The sequence below is a fragment of the Pholcus phalangioides genome, unplaced genomic scaffold (genome assembly GCF_987345545.1).
Source record: "Pholcus phalangioides strain wild (caught in Gottingen) unplaced genomic scaffold, Ppha-v1.0 ptg000009l_1, whole genome shotgun sequence".
Lineage (NCBI taxonomy): Eukaryota > Metazoa > Arthropoda > Arachnida > Araneae > Pholcidae > Pholcus > Pholcus phalangioides.
This window is the reverse complement of record NW_028301602.1, coordinates 55,689,203-55,710,047: the sequence shown is the minus strand read 5'-3', so window position 1 is coordinate 55,710,047 and position 20,845 is coordinate 55,689,203. Positions and strand designations below refer to the sequence as shown.

Sequence of the window (20,845 nt, the reverse complement as noted above, 5' to 3'; positions counted from 1 at the left end):
AGTTCATTTAAATTCTAATGTATCGCCTGTGAAATAAAAACATCTTTTATTGAAGTTTTGGGCTACCACCTGGTCATCTTCCTTAATGTGTTGATTACTGCTGAGCTATATATGTAATCATAGGCGTACGCAGAATTTTCTCAAGGGGGGTTTCAGATTTTTTCTCCTTCTGAGGGATGGTTTACATTTTTTCCTGCAAAATAACACTATAAGCTTGGCTCAAGGGGGGTTAGAACCCCAACCCTTCCCCCCCCCTTTGTGTACGCTAATGTATTTAATATTACAAAGTCTTAATTAAAGGGGAAAAAGTGTTCATTTTTTTCAAGTGTTCGTTTGTTTCAAACAGCGGACGTATCGCCGGACGTCTTCGCTGTTTGGAAACAACTCCCTAGCCTAGCGGTTCTGAACCGGTGCTCCAGGTTCGACTCGATTCGAGGAAAATAAAATAAATCAGTAAATTTGATAGATAAATAAGAGAAAGAGGCTTGCAGGGTTCCGCCATAAAAATGATGTACAAAAAAGGCTCCTCGAGTCAAACAAAGCTTCTTCGTAGAAATTATAAGAGATCCGTGAATCAAAGAAGGTCGATAACCACTGCCCTAGCCACTTGCATCTGGCGACTAGTGGCACTACCTCCTATATACTGTATATACACCTATACATACAATCAAGGGCGTAGCCAGGGGGGGGGGACTTGGGGGTCTGGTCCCCCCCCCGAAATGTGAGAAAATGACCGAAAAAAGGGAAAAAGATGGCCAAATCTATTGTTCTGTCACTTTGGTCCCCCCCCCGAAATGAAAGTGGTCCCCCCCCCCGAACGAAATTTCTGGCTACGCCCCTGCATACAATATATACTCCTGTATATAGGAGGTAGTGTTGGTGGTGATATAATGAATCACATTTAACATGTGCAATGGCAAATTAAATTTAAATGTAATAAAAACATTACATTTTATTAAAATTAAAAATAAATTTACGATCACAAACATTAGAAAACGAAGATGGTAATGAGGAAAGAAATCCCTCAACCTGGTGGGAGGAAATCAAACCCACAGCCTTCCTTCACTACGTGCGTCCCAAGCCAATACCTTCTAGAGCAGAAGGTATTGGCCTTCTGCTCTAGAAGGTATTGCCCAAGCTCTAACTACCGTACCAATAGCGGATGTCGGTTTTTGGTAGAGTTAAGTACAGTATATCCAAGGTTTCTAGAATATATAGGTTTCGGATATTATAAGACAATACGAAGACATTAATTTTCATTTTCGTGCTTGAGAACATATAAAAAGCTTAAATTAATGTTATTGCATGAATAATATCCACCACAAAAGTGGTTCATTATTTCATATTTAATTAATTTTCTGGGCTTCGTATCTTTAAGCGAACTCAATATTTCGAAATCAAAAATTCTATTCAATTTCTAAAATTATTGATGTGGTTGAAAACCCCACTAAATTTCCGCATTTCTACGCTAAAATCGGCAATTTTAACATTGATCTCTATGGGGATCATCCAGTCTTTGTTCCTCAGAGTGATGCCGATGATTTCTCGTTACCCGCGGAAAAGCCTCATTTGGGATCTCGCTTTTCTAGAAAAAAATATGGTCAGCAAAGTCATTCGGAGTATTAAAAGTAATTTTAAGGTTACGGCCGTTTGTCTTGAAAATGTAAATATAAACAAAAATTGCTCTATGTAATTAAGCTGTGCATCTTCATGGCAGGAGAATCAAATTTAGATGTCAGAGAATGTCTTGAAAGAATTTTCAAATTTTTGGCCGACTCTTCGTGGATTTACGAGGAGAAAAATGTAGACATCTTCGTTCATGACGTTTTGGAAAAAATTCCGCTTGAGGTAATACATTGGACATGATATACAAAGTACGAAATGACCGTATGTATACATATCATGCGGAGATGACGTTCAGAAAGGAAATTCTCATGCCACTGCTGGGAGTCGAACCACCAACCTCTCGCAGTGTGGGCGCGAGTGCTCTACCATTAACCCATTTTTGACTGACATTGCATTTACGTAATGCTTTAAAATAACTATTAATTTCCATACAAATTTTGCATGAAACGAATATTTTTTGAAATTAAAAAGTTTAAGGATTGCTATAATAACTTTTAAAATTTGTTTTCAAACAAATTTGATTCGTTATAATTTTTCAAAAAATGAAATAAATAATTTTCAATCTGGATTTTTTTTCATGATCTTAACCAGTCAACTGTCCAATTAATTTCTCCAAGTGTTACCCGCAGTGCCCACTTTTTTTTGAAGATGCGCGCGCTTTTCCCCCTTTTTTTTCCTTTTCTTGGAAGTTTGAAATATTAAAATATTTTTTTATAGCTCGAATGTGTCGAGACTTAATATGACACCCCAAAAGTGGGGAGGGGCGGTCATAATGTCCTGTGACAAAAAGAAATGCTGTTGATGGATTTATGTGGAACCATAGTAGTTGAACCTTTGCTAAAAGATATATGAGTAATAAAACAGATGCATCTTCGCAAGGGAGTTGGAAATTGAAACAAAAGCGTTGGGGATGCTGCTTTGCAAAACATGACAAAGATAATAGTAATAATAATCTCTGACCTTGAATTATAATTGTCAACTCCATCTAGTGATGAGATAATAAAGTAGAAGGATGGCTGTACAGAGATGACAGCACATATGTGACAAATTATTTCGTCATATCTATGTGAAAAAGACCGAAAAGTCTGCGTGTCTGCAAATGCCGTCGTAGGCGCCAACATTACGTATGGCAGTTGCCATCGTAACTACTTGACTGTTTAAGCAGAAATTTTTTTTTTTCGTGCAAAATGGTAAGGCAAAACCTTGTATCAAATGTTTGAGTCCACATTATTCGGAAACATAAGAAGAAAATTACGCACAACCTTGTCATACATCTTCAATTGATATTCAACTACACTAATATAAGTGATATTTTTTTTGTTAAAACGTTGTTGTTTAATTTTTTTTCCCCTGATGTTGGGCAAAACTGGATACCCATTGAAATTCATGTAAAAAAGTGTATTCATCAAGAAGTTTATTTTACAAAATTTACATTTGCTTTTTTAAGTTATACATTTCACTTTAAAAAATAAGATCTTCCTTTTATGACCATTTAACTTCCAATTACAGTAAAAATCCCTCAGACACGGTCACCCCTCTCTTTTCCGGCCAAATAATAATTTTCCCTTGTATAATGAAATTATGGAACAGATTTGGTATAATGGCCGATTTCTCTTTTTCACCACCAAACATGTGCAACGGCCCAACAAAAAGTCGCCAAGACTGTCAGACACTACGGGCACGAAAAAAAAATCTTCAGCATAGAAAACATAACAATAATGGAAACCAACCTAGCATATTACAATAATAACTAAATATAATAATAATCAAAACTGCATAAGGTATCCAGACTTTTTTGAATAAACAAGTCCTTCCTGTTGTATAAATAAATATTCAGGGTATAAAAAATAGAAACTGGAATTGCCAACTTGCCATGGCCCCTTATATGGAAGCTGTTCCAAAATTATGAATTTCAAACCATTGATTAAGGATCACCCTTCTTTTACAGATAAATTTTTTTGTCCCACCAGTATCTACAAAAGGGAGGTTTTACTGTACTAAAAAATTCAAGTACCTAAATATTTTTCTCATGTTAATTGCAAAAACCACATTTGAATGTGTCATTCTCCTCTATATTTGAGCGTACTTTGCGATCCCAGTCTCTACAAATGTGGCACTGGATCCATTCTCTTGATTTCAACCATGCATAATGTTTTTTGCAAATATACAAGTTTTAAAATTTTCTTCTTCTCCTGATAATCCTATTAAAATAGCTTCATTCTTTTGAGCTATTTTTTCCATTGACTTTATCCACTTTCTTCTTCTTATTGCTGCTGCTTTCATATTTTTATTAGTGGATGTTGAAAATATTTATCTGGGGTCTCTTATTACAGCACAAGCTCATTAGGGAAGGAGCAAGCAGCATAGATGTTTCCGTATTTTTTGTTTTGACTCTTTTTGAGATGTAGGTGCTTTTTTCGTAACATGTTCTAATAACTTTCTTGCTGCTGCTTTTGAAGCAAGGAACTCTTTGAGCATTCTTAATTTTGTCCTCCAGTGTTGATTTTAAGAATATTATGATTTAAATTATAACTGGGTAATACCCGGGTGTGTCCCACACTGGCACTCATGAAACAAAATGGCACAATTTTGTTTAATGATGCCTTCAATTTTTTTCCAATGCGTTTTAATGTCACTTGAAAAATAATGAATAAATGAATATACTCATGAACTTACAATTATGATTCTTCAAACATTTAGTTGAGTATGGCAGATAATATAAAACACAAAATTGAATTATTCATACCTAAAAACTTAAAAAATTTTGAAAAAAAAATCACACAGTAACCCCCCCCCCCCAATTCCCCTAATTTTAGTTCAAATTTCTTAAAGGGCTTCAGAGCAGTAATTTATGTGTTTTCAGGTGGATCACTGATTGGAAGATAATGCCCTACCCGGATTCACTCCTCCCTCTCCTGCATGAGGTTCCCAAAGTCATAAATACTATTTCAATGAAATTAAGTTAATTAATTTATATTTATTAAAGAATTAGTTTATTGGAAATTTACATTAATCACACAAAAACATACTTCTCAAATGTGTAACAAAGTAAGTAGTTGGCATGTATGAAAAAATGAATTGGAAGAATGGTTAGAAAATTGGTTAAGCTGCGAAGGACTATTTTCTTCCCTTAACACTTTCGGGTGTAAGTCCTAGCCTGACTCGGGATGCCGTTTTTGTTGAAGGGAACTAAGCCTGAGTCAGACTCTGGCTTAACTTTTAACTCTGGTAGGTATAAAATTGCTGAATATATATGTTCCCTGTGTTTTTAAACGTAATCTATCTCTTCTAGTTCCAAAAAAATAAATAAATATAGATATATATACTTATAGATGACAGCAGCCAACGGATGTAACTTTATGAAATGATGTAGAAGTAAGTATAGTTGAAACACATTTGTCTTCCTAGGTAAGGTAGCCATGTTTGTTGATGACAAGATGATATTTTTAATAAAAACCATTTTTAGATATTTGTACAACATTTGGATAAGTTTTTATTTAGAATTTCTGAAATTTTATGTTAAAAAAATGATATTTTCTTATGCTGAACTTTTTTTAAACTCTAAAACGTACCTTTTTTAATTATTTCTCATTAAATACTAATTATTAATACCTTTAAATAATTGCTATATTATGAAAGAAAAGAGTTTGAAATTTCTAGTTAAAAAAAACTGTTGGGATGTATATATTCTAATTATTTTTAAAAAAGCCATGAAAAGTGCCAAAAACCCTCAGTCCACAGGGACAAACATAGTCGAAATAGCTCATACCCGAAAGTGTTAACACAGTTTCTCTCAAAGTGTGCTTTGCAGCTCTTAGAGCCACAGCCAACTTTTGTCAGTGGCATTGTGACAAGCTGGAGACATTGGTTTATGTGCTTATTTATGTTTTGAAGTGGTTTTTTTAAAAAGGAAAATATCAACCAAACTTATCTTGGGAACCACAGATGAACCCTGACTTGGGCTAGGAAACCATGGGTAAAAAAACTTTGAGAACCACTGCCTTAGAGCATATGCTGTAATTAATACCTCATCATTTGGACTGCGAGAGGTTCATTATTCAATTTCCTTAGAGGCATGTGAATTTTCTTTCCAAACTTCACCTTCATCTCTGCTTGGTATCCAGTCCACTTTATGCAAACAGCTGAGAGGGACATTTTTTTCTCTCTGTATTGGACATGTTTGACAAGAGATAGTCATGCAAGACATTTCTTTTTTAATGTACTTAATCTTTAGAATTAATTCACGAAAACCCAACACTATGTTAAGAGTAGAATGGTGCCTATACGTCTAAGCGAAGTAGTTCATTAGGGAAAGGTGGGGAGGAAAATGGGACACTTTTCACAAAAATATTTTTGTAATATATAATATGTAATTGATAAAGCAAGAACCTTATCACTTTTGAAATAAGGAAAAATATATAACACTTCAAAATAAACAAATATTTTATTTTTTTATGAGAAATCTAAATTTTCAAAAAATTTGTCCCCTCCCTCCCTCCCATGTAGGAAGAATGGGACAATCATTAAAAAGTGAAAATTTAATAAACATTGGAATGTGATAGATTTAAATTAAATTTTAAATTAAAAGACCTTAAATTTATCACAACCGCAATATTGATAAATCTTAGAAAAATTATATTCCTATAGTCAGATTTAAATGAAATGATCTACTGTATGGAAAATTTGAAGAAAATAAATTTTATCTGTTCAAGAACTAGAAATTATTACAGATTCATTAAAAAGATTAAAGAAAGCATCTGAACAGATGTTAAATGCTTCTAAATACAGGAAAAACCATTAAATAGTTACAGCATTAAATATTTTAAGCTAATTAAACAAATAAAATTAAGATGTCCCATTCCTCTCTCTAGTGAATTCATTTATAAAAAAAGTCTTAAATACAAAGTACATAGTTTTTAGGCTGAATGTCAATGCTTGATTTTATTCAAAATTGATCTTTCTTAACTATTATCCACCCAGTTTGCATTCAAAAAATAATAATTTAAAAATTACTTCATAAAATTGAAGGTATTCACCTACTTAATAGTGAAAAAATATTTTTTTCAATTTATTATGCAGAAAATCTTCTTTGAATAAAGTTTTTTAGCAATTGGTGTTAAGCATTGAAAGCTTCATACATTGAAAAAGACAAAAAACAAATTAAAGTCATTTATTAATGAGTAAAAGCAACCACTCTTCCCATTGTCCCATACCTCCCTACTCCCCTCCTGAGCACAGATTTTTTAGGTACCATTGTTAGGGTTAATAAAGTTCGGAAAATCAATGTCCCATTGTACATTGCTGATAGACGTATGTCATACTAAATAAGGATGGAATTCACTGCACTTTGGTTTGGATGAGATGACCACGAAAATGAATAGTTTGCTCTTCAAAATGGATACTTTCCTTTATAGTGAAATACTATATCCAACAGAGTTTTTGTAACGATTTTAAATTGTTGTGATTAACTAATCATTAATTTGATATAATAAAATTGAAAATTAATTAATTTTAATATGTGCAAATTAGCCATTTTTTAGTGAAAATTATTTGAATTATAGTTCCATATATACCAAGTGCAAAGTATTTAATAAGTGCATTTAATATTACTTCTGCAAAATCTGATTTCTTTAACCTGGTCTAGAAGTAAATCTTCTTTTTTGTTCTTTTCCTGGAAATATAGTGAAAAAATACTCTTCTAAACATATTCTTTTTTTTCTTTTATAGTGGGTGACTTGTTTGAACAGTCTTGATTTTTCTGATCTACAAAAGATTCCTCTGGGTTTTTACAAGGTAAAATTTACGTTACTGGTTAGCTATCAGGACGACAAGGACCAAGTCTTATGTGGGAGCGTTTTGATTTTTAAAGGAGAGGTTGCTGCTTGAATCACAAGCACAAATAGGGCTACCAAGCCATCATCAAAAGCATTCTAAATCACACTGCAATCGTACAAAATCTTTTTTTTTAAGTAATCTTCCTTCACTCAATATACCCTGGCATATACAGGGAGGGTTGTGGCCGCCGCCCCCCCCCCACTAACAAGTATAGATTATAGTGTTTTTTGCTATAAAAAAATGACCTCCCCCCCTCAGAAAACCAAGCTACACCTATGTCAATATGCAACAAGTCTTTTTGTGTAAAATTTTGTTTCTAACTGCAAAGGTTGTTTGATAAGACAGAAAAAAAAAGTGGTTTTCCTTTTTAAGAAAATTATTGGTACTTAATATTCTTTGATGATGGCCTCCCCATTAACTTCATTTAATTCAACTTTGATTAGTGCAGCTTTCCACCCTTTATAAATATTTCTTTTTTCCTTTTTATGGAACTCCTTTTCAGTATAACTGCAGTGATGAAAATTTGGAGCAACTTTAAAAATTAAACCACAAATTGAGAACGGGCACTTCAGCAATTATTTAAAAATTAGATTTTCATGCACTGAGCTGAAGCCGAACAGTCGCAGGTATAAAACACTTCTTATGCCTTTAGTAGGGAAGTAGCCTATACCATAACAGGGCAGGAGCAGCTCGAGCTTACTTGCCACCTGGGTGCAACGCTTCATATGCTGCCCTAAAGACGACCCTAGTGAAAAGCTGAAGCCCCAGGTTTAGCCTGGTAGGTGGGGTGGACCCTCAAACAAACCTATTATTTCAGTATAAAACAGCAGAGCAAAATATGTGTGGCATTTTAGTCCAAGATTGTTCTATCTTAATTATGCCAGATAACTTGATCTAGATTACAGCTGTTATTGATGATTCATCATTATTCATACTTATCTTGTGAAAAGTAAATATATTAAGGCGTTTCAGTGCTGCAGAAACCGGAAGGTGAGAAGCTGAATTCTTCCCATGTCTTTATTTGACTATTCCTAAAAGATTTCTGGGTGGAGGAACCAAAATGTACACTTGCCACTTTTGACAGAATACATTCTTGTTTCTGGTATTACAGTTCCCTCAAATCAGGATTCTCTTAACAACATCATAGGCCCTCGGACAAAGTTATTTTTCTGGAATTCCCTTACCTGGTTAGAAGTAATTGAGCATGTACATTTTTATTATTGAAAATTTTTAAATTTTTTTGTCTACTAAAGCCTAAGCTTTCGCTCCTTATAGACTACCGCCCAGGTGCACCACACCCCTTGCACCCTCACTTAAGCTGCTTCTTGTCTGCTGGGGCTCCAAGCTGTATGTCAATCTTTCTGCTAATAATTAAATTCATCACACAAACTTAATCTTTCATTTTTGCATTCATTTTTCTAATTTCAAGCCATTTCATAAAGCCATGGTGTTCAAGCAGATTTAAGATTTTTTTACTTTTATTGAGGAAGCTAACACCCTCTATGGGCTTAACAGACAACAAAAATATGAAATAATTAAAAATACAAATACAACGTCACAACAGGCAAAATGCCCAACGAGGTGGCTGATAAAAAGATGCCCATGAAAATATGGTTGTCATATATTTCAAAAATACAGCAACCCAATTAAAAATGCAATTAACAAAAATTATAAACAATATATACATGATAAAATATTATACAATGCCCATAAAGAATACTTATGGTTGTCTTAATCTAAGTATGGATAGCTTCTCGACAATCGCAGCTGCAGACAATCGATAGCTGCAGACAATCAAGATGCTTCAAGGCCTGTATCCGTCTTCAACTCTAGGGTTTTTTTAATGTCTTAATTGTAAATATATTTTCTATAATTTCAAAATGTTTTATCTAAGAAAAGTATTATACCGTGTGCATAGTGGTTAATATATATTTATGGTTGCCGTGTGAATTCCAATATTCAGTTAAGCAGTGAAAAGTATTTCAAATTTTGAAAAATAAAATTAATTAGATAATTGAAAAATTTCAAAATTTACAAAGAATTTTTATTTCATACCAGGTTCAAAGTGCATGTTTTGAGAACAAAACGACATTGACCGAACAGCAGAAATGACTTGAAGACAAAAACTGATTTGCACCAAGACAGCATACTAACGTGCTATGAAAATTTTAGGCCCCTGTATAATGCACTCCCTATGTGCAGAAAATACAACATGGTTTTGTGACGAAAATGATCAAATTAAAGAGTGATGTTTCTAGCTGTAGTGATCTGAAATTACCCACGTTACTTTCTCAGAGATTTATGAAACATATTAGTATAGTACATAATGGTATTTCATACATATTGGTAGGGTATGATGATGATTCATACCTTACTTACCAAACCACTCCTTGTAATGCACTTTTTTTATTGCTTTTGTTTTGTTTTTTCTTCTCGGAAGGTACTACGAGCAATAACAAATTTCATGTATGAGCAAGACTACTATAGCAGTCTTCCAGTGGATAACTAGCCTTATAGCGCGTATTTAATGTTCTTTATTTTAGTCTACATTTTTTTCTTTCTTCTGCTTAACATTAGGAAGATTGGCCCTATGAGTTGAAGCAGTTTCTGAAAGAAGCAAATGACATTGGTAAATCACGTTATTTATGGAGTACACCTCACGAATGTATGTTTACACCCGAGGACATTGAAGTGCCAAAATTTATAGCCCAGTCAACACCAGCCAAAAAATTGAATGAAATAAAATGCATGGCTGCAATAGTGGGTCATTTTGCTATGAAATATAACTGCGCTACTGTCCTTGATGTGGGTTCTGGTTTGGTAGGTGATTTTCTGTGCCTTTTTTTTACTCCAATCGCTCCTTTTCATAGAATTTCAGTTTTCTGATCTGAAATGGTAAATAATTTTTCTTTTGAATAAAATAAAAAAAAATTTGATTTATTTAAATTATATACTTAAATAATTTAAACTCCTATTTATATAAAATGTAATTTCCTCACCTATTAGTATAATGAGTTCCCATGTTTAGTTTTTTTCTCTCTTTCAAGGGATATCTAGATCAAGTATTGCATCACAACTTCAACTTATTAACCATAGGCGTGGAAAGCATTGAAGAGAGATCATTGGATGCATTGTCGCGAATCAAAAAAGGTATTCTACTTTCTGCCCTGAAGTTGGTTTTCAACGCCACAAATTATTTGTTATATTTAATATAGAATGAGATTTTATTTTTTCATTCACCATCAGGTGATTTGGATCAGAATTCTGATTCACTCAACAAACAGCTAATGAATTTCTGAAAATGTTATTTGCCATGACCTCATCATACTAAATTATTGTAGAACCTCAATTATCCTGCATAATTGGAATGAGTCTATATTGATCAATTTTAAAGTTTCACGATAAACTACATGCATCAATTTGAAAGTCTACTATCAAGATGATATTGCAATTCTTGGCATGTAATCTGCTCATTAGATGTGTGCAACCTCAATATAAAAAAAGGTCATCACATAGTGTTTCCTTTACGCCAGAAACGAATGTGCAAATTTTCACTTATTTGGTTTGTTGGCTAACTTATTTTGATCTAAATGATTTGATTTATAACATATTTTGTCTAAGTTTTGCCAGAAATGTGAATGTGTATCCCCTATTGAAACATATTTTACAAAACATTTTAGGAAAACAATTTCCATTCAAAGACTGTTTCCCAATTTTCTGAAATTTGCACATTCATGTTTCTGGCATGGGGGGGGGGGGGGGGGGTAATATACATAAATAATGACAAATTTGATGTTTAAATAGGAAAAAAATAAATATTGGTTACAATGCCAACAATAAAAATGGCGAAATATGTGATTATTTAACAAAAATTTTTCTGTTACTATTGTTATTTTATTACCATGCTATCATAAAGTTTCACTACAATTGCCTTAGGATTTCATTAAAATCCTTCAAAACTCATATTTTACACAGTCACTGAAATAAGCTTGTTATCATTCATATCTATTTCCTTAATTGTCATCACAAAATAGGAGCCATCTCCAAAAAATTCAATGAAAAGATCAAACTTTTGTGATAGCAGAATGTAGTGGGAAAAGGTTACCGGTATTTTGAACAAAGTATTAGTTCAAAAAACAAGCATGTTGGTTTTTCATGAATGAAAAAATCCATAGCTTGGACTTTTTCATTCATGCAACATTTCATCCTGGTCTCCCTGAAAATCAAAAAATTAGATTCCATTGTATGTGTCTTTGAATTTTTTTTCTATTCATGTTCATTTTGGAATTTTACTGCATGCACATACACCTTAAACCACTGCTATCTACAATGAAGATACCACCCTAGATATAAGCATAATATTTGGTACTAATTCATTCACCTGTACTCCAACTCTTTTAGCCTGTAATCTTCATATATAGCTAATCTAATTTTTGATCTTTTGTAGTTCATTACAATAAGGGAATTACCATATTAAAAAACCCATTCAAAGTATTTAAATGTTTATGATGTAACACAGTTTCCCAAACTTTTTGTTCCGTCACCTTCTTCAGAAATTTTTTTCTCTCATCGCCCCCCCCCCTACTCAAACGAACCCATAGGATCCTATGTTAAACCAGTAGCTTCTATCGCCCCTACAGACCATTCCATCGCCCACCGGGGGTGATATTGCCCACTTTGGGAAACACTGATGTTACACATTCCCTGTGAAGATTTTGCCCCCAAATTTAAGCCTCAACCATTAATTAGCTCAGGGTATTATTCGCAACTTCAAAATCACATGCCAGCATTAATTGATGACTAAATCTATTGGGAATATAGATAGACAGGAATCTACCTATCAATCAGCATGCATGTGGATGCTCTGTTCATCATGGTTAAAAAGTCATCTTACCGACAATTCAGAATTGCTACCTTAAAAACTGGGTTTTTTGAATAATCTCAACTATGATGAATCAGACTAAGCTTCTTCATAAGATTCCAATGATTCTTGGTACAATATTGAAGATGAGCTTCCAGAACAATAGGTGAGTTCCAAAAAAGTATGAGAATCTCTAAATTTGTGTTCATGATTTTGTGACGATTTATCCAAACATGTTAAATTAGTGTTTTTTGAGGTTCTTTCTGCATAGTTACCATTACAACAAAATAAATGTCATTATACAATTCTATTTTACATGCAATATTATATTGAACCACATGGCCTACTGCTAATTTTGAGATAATGATATGTTTTTCTGAATTGCCTGGTAAAAAGCTGGGTAAAATGTTTTCATATGCAGATTGGTTCACACTGAAATTCATGTAATCATCATCCAGAGGAATTAGAAAAAGTGACAGTGAAAAATGCTGAGCATGTCTTAGGAACCCTGTGCTACTCTATAGAGTAGGCAGGGAGGAAAGGGCCCAAAATTATTTACTGCTCTTGTAGATGATGATAAACATTCTCAAAGAAAAAAAAAAAATGCATCAGTATATAAGCGTGTGAATTATTTTAATTGAGGCAAGATAAATTCTACGCTGAGCGAAACAAAATTTTAACATATTTCAATATGGCATAGTTCTCTCAACTGGGATTTTTCTTGTTTCCATCATATTTTTGATTTTTTACCTAAAACCTCTCTACCTTGAAATTTTTCTGCATCTGTCAGCTTTGAGATATAGAAGTCCCACTGTTTTTTCAGGCAAATAAACGAGTGCAAATCACTAATTCAAATAAGTTAAAAATCCTATATTTTAAATTTCTCTAGTGCGTATTTTGTGTTCAAGAAATAAAGTGAGATTTTTAATTACTTTTTTTTGTTCTGAAGTACTATTTCTCAGCCACCTCATTGGGCATTTTGCCTGTTGTGGCTTTGTATTTGTATTCCCATTCAATGATTAAAAAAAAGTTTTAGCTCTAAAAAATTATTGCATATGGGTATTCCTACAAAATACTAAGTTTTAAATTGCTTTGTTAAAATAAGACTTTCAGTTCTTGCTAATTGCATTTTGCTTGGCATCTTTATGAATACCTTCCCCTGAATGTTAAATTATTTTTTTCTAATTTTATTTTGCCTTAATTTTAATTGTCTGCTGCTTTATAACAGGTGTGTGCTCCAAAAACATGCATCATGTCCACTGCAGTATTTCGCATACAGATGAATGTGAAAAACATCTGAGAAATATTCTTTCTTGTGTCAAAAACATTGATGACTGTGAATGCGGGAAACATAAATCATCATGGGGTTAGTTATTTCATATGATGTTCTAATTTTCTCCCCATTTTTTTTTAGTTTTATGATTGATGAATTATGACTTCCTCAAAAAACCTTAGACTCCAGTCATATCCTCTCAGTAATCTATGCTGCTTTAATAGGTGTATTTCTTTTCAAAGAATCTAATCTTTCTCTTCATAGTTTAGGTCTTAGTTTTATTTTATGAAAAGAATTATGAGTTTTGTTCACATATAAACTGGTACATAAAATGCTGGTAAATGACATACTGGTGCATTCATAGGCGTACGCAGAATTTTCTCGGGGGGGGGGGGGTTCAAATTTTTTTTCTTCTTGAAGGGGAGGTTTACATTTTTTCCTACAAAATAACACTATAATCTCGGCTTGAGGAGGGGGGGGTTAGAACCCCAAACCCCCTCCCTTGCATGCGCCAATAAGTGTATTACATATCTAATACATATTAACCCAATTGATTTAAATTTTTATTAATTCTTGTTTTTCCGCTCTAATATTATGTGTAGTTCAATGTAGAAAAAGAACACAATTAAAAAGAACACAAGGGTTGGATTCTCATTAATGGAGCCCGGAAAGTATTTTCAAGCTTTTCTGTAAAAAAATGCCTTTTTTTAAACTTTTTCTGCCATAAATTACAATAACTGCCATGCATAATAAATATAATTATTAATATATTTTTACATAGTTGAACTTGGATATTTTGAGTATTGAGAACAAAAGAAATGTTTTTTTAAAATTTTTCCCAACTCTCAGTATCAATTATCAGAAAGTCCCATTCAAACATGAATACATGATCTGAGAGATAGGAAACTTGGTATTGCCATGCATTAACTTTGCTTTGACTGGATGTTAGACATGAATAATTTTGTTTCAGATGAACACAGCCCGCTTTTAGAAAAACAGGAAAATTAGAAATTTCTCTTCTACATGCTTCACGTTATATATCTCACTCAGTCATTGGACGCCATTGTATGTGTACAGTTGAGCGATGATTGTCCCAAGAGGTCATCAATTGACGTCATGACTCACAAGGCGAGGTAGGAGAAGACCACTCTGGGGGACCATATTGTTTGGATTTTGTTTTATGCACCATAAATAAATCAAGTTTTAAAAAATTTGCGTTCAAAAAATCCTTGCGTTTTAAAAAATATGTCAAGCAATACATTTTCTCACTTGATAGTACAGAAAATTTGTTTTAATGGTTTTTCTGTTGCTCATGTAATTCTTAAATAGCACAACAGTTTCATTTAATTACGTGCTGCATCGTGCAAGGTAGCCCATGTTGATAAGATACTTGCGTAATGTACCAAAGGATGTTTAGAGGTGTCACGAGTTTGATACCCGGTTCATCCGTGTCAGAAAACTTTCCTGACACAGGGGTACAACAGAAACGGCGACATGACTGCAGAAAAAATTTCCGCCACAGGGAGTATCCCATGGAGGGGTTAGCGCACCAACCTCTTGATGAGTATAAAAACAGGCTTACCATTCGGAATCTGCAATAAATTGTAGGTCCCGGTATTATCAGCCCTCGTGTGCAGAAAATTACCATGGTGCGACAAAAATGGTCAACATGCTGCATCTAGTTGTTTTTGCTTTGATTCCAACATCCAAAAAATATATTTTTTTAGATGCGTCATATAGAACTGTTCTTAAATTGCACTCCTCTGTTGCCATGAATTTTTATTTTTATTTGAATAATTTGAATTTTTTAGTTGAATATTATTTACCAGAGTGGGTCATTTTTTTTTTGATCAACTCCTTTATAAATTTTTCTCACTTTTTTTTTTTTTTTTTACTTTTATATGATAACAATAAATTTGATTTGATCTCAAAAAAAAAAATGCACTGCAAACAAGCATGGATATTTATTTTACGTACATATTTAGTATTCGATTAAATTGATCAGAGTCGCCCTCAGGTGTATGAGACAAAGCAGCCACACAGGGCCCCCACTCTTGGAGTTCTGCATACGTATGAAGGAATATAAAAAAAAAAAAAAAAAAGAGTAAATTTTTTTATATCAATAGAACAAGGTAGCTATATATCAGCTATAGAAATGATAGTGATTGTTCCAAATAATGCATCAAATAAACAAGAATTATTCGCAGCTCAAAGGCGCCCCACAGATTATTTTCTCTTCGGGCTCCGCATCTGGTAATGGTGGCCCTGAAATTGACTTGAGGGACCTCAAATACTTTATTTTGGGCTTGAAATCAATTTAACTTGGATAATAACGCAGTTATTATAAACCATAATTAAAACGGTAGGTGAATTAAGTGCAACCAATTTTTCAGCTAGTTTTTGGACCCTCCCTTAATACCTTTAGTTGTTAGTTATATATTTCCTTCCTTCCAAAAATTATACCTTTTTTTAGTGCCTTTTTGACCATGTTTAGTGCCTAAACTTCCGGGCTCTACTCATTAAAGACAAACAAGTAACACACCCCTGATGTTGTGTACCAACCAATTTTTAAATTCATCCAGGAGAGCATAAAATGTTATTTGGGGGAAATTAGTGATGTAGGGAAAAAATTGGCTTGAAACTATCACCTTATTTTTATGACTGTTGAAGTCTTTATCATGATCTAGCATGTTTTTTTTTGTGCAGATGAAAATTTAAGGGAAAATGTTATGATGGTTGGTCTTCATTGCTGCGGAAATTTCATGCAAGATATGATGAAGCTCTTTTGCCATATTCCAACTTGCATATTGTTCTTGACTGCTGGGTGTTGCTATCATAAAACTCCTATAGAAGGTTAGTAACAGTACAGTTCTGTTTGCTTTCGTATTGCTTAATCAGTAAATGGAATGATTTAAAAAAAAAAAAAAAACATGTATTCTTAAATCCTTGGAGTTTTCTTTCCTCTAAACATTTGTTTTAATTTTTCAAATGAATCATATCTGATATTCACTGGTTTCGATAAATTGAGAAAAACTTACTTGTTTATACACATATGCATATTTTTTATAGAATTTCCACTAAGCAACTGTGCAAAAACAATTGTGAGTACATTAAAAAACTACTGGACACCACGTGTAACAGGCCTTCGATTGGGTTGTCAAATGACAAGAGAAAATTGGTGTGGTATGACTCAAGAAAAATATTCCCAGCAACAAAAATGTTTGTTCTACAGAGCGCTGCTTCAACACTTCCTTCAAAAAGGTACCATATTGTGTATTAAATTTTTAATGCTGTCTACAATAAATACAGAAGTCCAAAGTTCAGAAACCAAAACAGGAAAAAAAAAACATTAATTTTGCAATTAAGAATGTATACAACATTGAAACAAAATTACATAAAAAATAATGCTAAGAGTAGTTGAACATTTTCAATTGTACTTAAAAATTTGGACAAGTTTAATTCAAGTTTGCTGCACTTGGAGAGTATCAAAGCTCTGTCCTTCAGAAAGAACCATGAAAGATGGCAAATGAATATTAAGTCTGCACTGTACTTAGACTCGGATAATACTTACACTTCACCTCTGCCGTTCGCATGACATCTTATATTGCCAATGAATCCTGCTTAATATGCCATATGCATTTAATACATACAGTTATACAGTGAAACTTCCATATAACGATATTCAAGAGACTAGAAAAATGTATTGTTAAAGATGAAATGTGCAATGACCCAAGATTATGAAATGATTATAGTTTTTGCATTTACACTATATAAAACAGGAAAACTTATATATAGGAAAGGGAGAAAAATAGCCCTACCAATGTATGGTTTTGCTTGCCCATTCAATATATCAGTGATTCTCAACCACAGCTGTGAAAAAATAAAGCTTCCAAATAAAATATGGTGGGGGGGGGGGTGTGACTACACTTTCAGAATCCAGCAGAGCCTATCCATAGAACCAGCATCATCTTAACCAATGGGCCTCATATCCATAGAGGGCCCGCATGTTGAGATCTAGTACTATGATTTTCAAATGTAAGCTGTTATTACAAGATATACAGAAGACTGGATGTTGTGAAGATATTTATTATTTGAGATGTTAATTTTTTAAGGAAGGAAAAAACTCATCTCTGCCTCTACCGGGAGTCGAACCCGGGTCTCTCGATTGCCGGACGAGTGCTCTGACCACTAAGCTACAGAGGAGATAGAGATTTTCCTTCGCTAGAGCGTATATATGCCGAACGGAACCGTGCAATGGACGGTGAAACCGATCAGCTAATAGCTCATGGACGACGAGCCACCAGAGGGCTATATATATGACATGAATGTCGCTCTCCACTTGTTAATACAAGATATACAGAAGACTGGATGTTGTGAAGATATTTATTATTTGAGATGTTAATTTTTTAAGGAAGGAAAAAATTTTTTTTTTCCTTCCTTAAAAAATTAACATCTCAAATAATAAATATCTTCACAACATCCAGTCTTCTGTATAGAAAAAAAAAAAAATTTCCTTCCTAAAGGTCTGCTGTGTGCGTGGATTATCCAGTATTTTACACAGACCTATTTTTCCCATATGATTTCGCTCTTTGGAGGGATGATCACCCAACTTCTGGATCTTAACTCAGGATTCCAAAGATCAATCTTATTTATAAAATTTTTGTTCATTTAAAATTTAGTTGTGGCTAAACTCAATTTGATAAGAAAGGATCTCTTATGACGGGGGGGGGGGGGGGGGGCGCCAAAGAGAATTAAATATGGTTGGAAGGGGATCCCAGGTTGAGAAAAACACTACAGTATATTTTGTGTACTTCTGAGAAATAAGAGGAGATAGTGAAGGTGTTGGGGATGCACGACGATATAATTTGCATATATATAACTAGGTCAACTGAGCACTTCTTTGATGTTGGACGTCCCCCTTCCCACTGAGCTATAGATCATTGTTAAATGCAGTGGTATCTTAACAGATGTCCCAATGGAGTTTTTATTTATTCTGATCTGATTTTTTTTTTTCCCTTTTACTTTGATATTTCATTTAAAATTCAATCTAGCATTTAATCTCCAAAAGGCAATTTTTATAGTTTGAAAAAAATATCCCTCAAACTTGCCAAGATAGTCCCGAATTAATAGAATTGTATCTCTTATCTAACACGTAAGGGGATACCCACTATTTCAGAACGTTTGAAAAAAAACCTTAGGTAATCTACGTTTTTCACAATCTAAACTGGTCCTAGTCCTAAATTAGCGGTTTGAATTAAGCAGGGTTCTGCAGAGTGTGTGCTATAATTTATTCCTTAAATAAACATTAGCAAAGTCAACAGAGATCGATAGAAACCATTTTTGCTTGTAACTTCTGACATTCCTAACTCAGGGAGTGTATGTATTTTAACTGTGTTTTATGATTTGCAATTAAATATTATATCTAGTGATATTATATTAATAATATTTATACAATATGTAATCATATTAAATATGATTTGTATTTGTTTTTATAAAATGTTATTCTCTGAATATTTTCAGTTGCATGTATTTCAAATTTTCATCATACATTTATTTTCAGAAAATTTAGAGTGGAAAAAACCTAAAAGGCATCTAGTAAAAAACATGGATATGTTATCAATTGAAAGCTTTTTATCTGTAACATTCCAATACTATGATTGGTCAGGTAAATTTATTTTTCTGAGACTTCTACAGACATAAAAATTGTTTTTTAATCATGAGCTGTGGTTGAGAAAATCAGTAACAGAGGAAAATAACCCAGAATGAAGTATTCTGCATTTGTAGTAAATTTTTCTTCTCCAAATTGTAGAAACAAGAAAAGAAGCATACAAATCGAAGTTTCTAGAAATAGCAAAGACAAAAGAACATCTGTTCCTTCATATCAAAGTATTAGATGTAAGTTATTTAAAAATCATACTGATAACATATTTACATAAAATAGAACAGTTACGCCACACACTTTGTAATATTTATAATCACAGGTGCCGTAAAATTCATTTATGAATTCAGAAAACTCACTTATATACACAGGCATAAACCATATTCAAAATATACTGGAGTTTTAACTGATGACTGACAAAAAAAAAAAAAAAATTAAGGAATCACCATAATTTCTTAGGAGTCTATTTTAGTTTCTCTAGGAAAAAAGATAATCTTTATTTTAGACTTATTGCCTCACTTAAATATAGTGCAAGTTATTTTTTTTTTTTTTTTGTTCTTTCACTGCAATGCATTACAAGATCATCTTCTACGTTGGTTGACATGCTGATATAATTTCCAAAAAACTTTTGTGTTATCACTCCGATTTTATTTATCAAATAAAATTTCTCAGGTGCAAAATCAGATTTTTCTTTAGTCACTAGGTACCCAGAATTTCTCAAGCCTTGGTTTTATAACATAATATTGCTGCATTTATGTACTGCTCTGGCTCCATGTGATGGCTTTTTTAAACATTGTTTTTTCTATCTTTTTTTTTTCTGGATAACCTTTTGAGAATTTTTTTCTACTATATAAAACTGGTTTATAAATTGTAAAAAATATTTCTTTTCACATGTGATCTTTACTGTTGTATTTTTGTGATAGAACATTTGAAACCATAACTTTACACACCCTTATATAAACACCTCAGAAGGTGCATAAAACTTTCACCCAGTTTATAGGCACTGTATTAACAATATTTTAATTTGAACTTCCCATTGTTAGGGAAAAAAGTCATTTTCTTTTTTAAATCTAGATTTTACAGATTCTTTTACAACCAATTTGGGAAGCAGCCATCTTAATTGACCGAATAGCTTTCTTCAAAGAAAACACTATTTTGACAAACATGTATAGAATGTGTGACGAACTCATTTCTCCAAGAAATCTCTTATTGTTTGGGATGAAAATTCAGAGTATGAATTCAAGAACTGAATGTACACCACGCATCTGATTTGTAAATATTTTATGCATGTCTAATAAACTTGTAATCATTGTTATCAATTATAACATGTATCTACAACATATATAATACTATGTGTACATAATTATGGAAAAAATTCTAATATAATTTTTATTTATTAGTTTGGTGTATATGTACATCAAACTAATAAAAATATCAGTGTAAACCTATTCTAGATTTACACTGATATTCGGCCGAATACAAGCATTGTTCTGCCAAACTGAATATTCAGCAGAAAAGGGCTGAATACCTAATGGTAGCCAAATATTCGTCCCATCTAATTCTTAACCACAGAATATTAATAAGATCAATA

General features: G+C 32.9%; 1 protein-coding gene and 1 non-coding gene across 4 annotated transcripts; one reads left to right on the top strand and one right to left on the bottom strand.

The window, feature by feature from the left end:
* Nucleotides 1-1,650: 1,650 nt before the first annotated feature.
* LOC149083339 (methyltransferase-like protein 25B) lies at nucleotides 1,651-20,579 on the top strand. Of its 3 annotated transcripts, XM_089236570.1 has the most exons (10): nucleotides 1,651-1,848; nucleotides 7,354-7,419; nucleotides 10,039-10,281; nucleotides 10,509-10,611; nucleotides 13,551-13,688; nucleotides 16,302-16,448; nucleotides 16,665-16,856; nucleotides 19,156-19,260; nucleotides 19,405-19,490; nucleotides 20,329-20,579. In XM_089236570.1, the coding sequence occupies exons 1-10, from the start codon at nucleotides 1,711-1,713 to the stop codon at nucleotides 20,521-20,523; spliced, it is 1,413 nt and encodes a 470-aa protein (XP_089092696.1). In that variant the 5' UTR covers nucleotides 1,651-1,710; the 3' UTR covers nucleotides 20,524-20,579. The 3 variants fall into 3 exon arrangements, with proteins under 3 accessions (XP_089092696.1, XP_089092698.1, XP_089092697.1); XM_089236572.1 differs by lacking the exon at nucleotides 10,039-10,281; XM_089236571.1 differs by lacking the exon at nucleotides 13,551-13,688.
* Nucleotides 17,727-17,798, bottom strand: TRNAA-GGC (transfer RNA alanine (anticodon GGC)). Its single transcript has one exon. It is a non-coding gene; the product is annotated as a tRNA-Ala (tRNA).
* Nucleotides 20,580-20,845: the final 266 nt, after the last annotated feature.

Bases quoted from the DNA above. Each gene is read 5' to 3' on its own strand.
- LOC149083339 (XM_089236570.1), top strand. From the start codon at position 1,711: ATGGCAGGAGAATCAAATTTAGATGTCAGAGAATGTCTTGAAAGAATT. The intron at 10,282-10,508 runs GTAGGTGATTTT...CTCTCTTTCAAG, and splicing joins TTGATGTGGGTTCTGGTTTG to GGATATCTAGATCAAGTATT. The intron at 13,689-16,301 runs GTTAGTTATTTC...TTTTTTGTGCAG, and splicing joins GAAACATAAATCATCATGGG to ATGAAAATTTAAGGGAAAAT.